Raw genomic sequence first — 1,717 nt, 5'->3', positions numbered from 1 at the left:
TCTGCACATAATGCACTTTTTGTTCCATTATAAAAAATGAGATCGTAAAAGATATTCAACTCGTAAGTTCAGCAAGAGAAGTTCGTCTGCTAGCTGATGTAAACAGAAATGTGTATCACGTGAATACTAAGGGGAATACCCGCTCAATTTTTATTACTATGGAAGCTGAGTAGGGCCATATCTTATATCGTTTATCGTGGTTTGTAGGATAATCCTGCGAGACGCAAACGACAGTACCGGCCTTATAGTCCAACACAACTGAAAGAAGCCTATCTGGAAGTAGTTGAACGAGGTTCTTCTGTTAACAAAGCAGCCAGGAAGTACTCTGTGCCTGACCAGACTCTGAGGACAGAACTAAAGGCATTACTTCCCCAGAATGTTTGTCCTCTTGACCAGGCCCATTATTTTCCCAAGAAGAAGAAGCACGCCTTGCCGACCACATAAAGCTTATGGCCTCAGTAGGATATGGATATACCAGGGCGCAGGTTATCTGTCTTGGCACTGACTATGCCATAAATCTCAAGAAACGTAGTAATGATTCCAAATCACTATTACTGCAGTGGTTTTATGGGTTGATGGGAAGATGGCCTGAACTGAAGTTGCGACGACCAAGGGGATTGTCTCAATTACGAGCCACTGCCACATCTGAGGAGAGCATTAACAAGTATTTTTCTCAACTTGAAGCAGTTCTTGACAAGTATGACCTAAAGTCAAGCCCAGAGCTGATCTACAACGTCGATGAGAAGGGAATTAATCTCACGCATTCTTCACCGCAAATTGTTGGATCTGCAGACGAAGTTCCAATTGAAATCTGCCCAGAGAAATCCTCTACAGTTACTGTTTTGGGATGCGGCAATGCATTGGGTCAGAAGATTCCACCTTTTTTCATTTTTCCTGGTTCACGCATGCGCGATGACCTCTTAGATGGTTCGACAGTTGGAACTTTTGGAACTGTTAGCGAGACGGGATGGTCCAGTACAGACATATTTCAGCGATGGTTGACAGGCCATTTTATGAAATATGCCAAAGTCGGAGGTAACAAGAAAACTCTGCTGCTATATGACGGCCACAGGTCTCACATCACCCCTCATCTGATAGATTACGCTGTTGACCAGGGGATAATCCTGTTTGTTCTACCACCTCACACAAGCCATGTTCTCCAGCCGATGGATGTTGGGTGCTTTGGGCCTTTCACCAAGATTTTCAGTTCAGAATGTAGGAAATGGCAGCGGTCAAATTCTGGAACAGTTAACCGATATAGCGTCTGTTCTTTGGCCTGTAAGGCATACGGGATTTCTCTGTCTGCCAGTAACTTGCACAGTGCTTTCAGGAAATGTGGTATTTATCCATTTGACCCAACGGCAATTGACAAGTAATTCCTGAAGCCATCTACGTTTGCCAATCAACAGTTGGCAAAAGCATCAGAAATTTCAGTTACATGTCCTGACATCGTTCAACAGCCCTCAGATTCAAGATTTTTTAGAGATCATCTTCCTGTTATTACCATTAAGAAATCGAAGCCCAGACGTTCTATCCAAAAGATCGTTGGTGGACAAGCAATTACGGAACCAGATATATCATGTCAAGTCACGGCTTACATCAACCGACCGCCTCCGTGGTCTAGTGGTAGAGCGTACGCCTGGAGAGCGGAAGGTCCGGGGTTCGATCCCCAGCCGTGTCATACCAAAAGACGTTAAAAGATGGTACTTGTTGTTAC

The 1,717-nt window shown here is 44.3% G+C and overlaps 1 protein-coding gene across 1 annotated transcript; it reads left to right on the top strand.

The window, feature by feature from the left end:
• The first annotated feature begins 449 nt into the window (after positions 1 to 449).
• Positions 450 to 1,376, top strand: LOC124150132 (MFS-type transporter clz9-like). The gene has a single exon (XM_046522061.2). The coding sequence runs from the start codon at positions 450 to 452 to the stop codon at positions 1,374 to 1,376; it is 927 nt and encodes a 308-aa protein (XP_046378017.2).
• The last annotated feature ends 341 nt before the right edge of the window (positions 1,377 to 1,717 follow it).

This window comes from Haliotis rufescens, unplaced genomic scaffold (genome assembly GCF_023055435.1).
Source record: "Haliotis rufescens isolate VD_foot unplaced genomic scaffold, xgHalRufe1.0.p SCAF_63, whole genome shotgun sequence".
Taxonomy (NCBI): Eukaryota; Metazoa; Mollusca; class Gastropoda; order Lepetellida; family Haliotidae; genus Haliotis; species Haliotis rufescens.
Note: the sequence above shows the minus strand (reverse complement) of the source record. Positions and strands in the feature narration are given on the sequence as shown.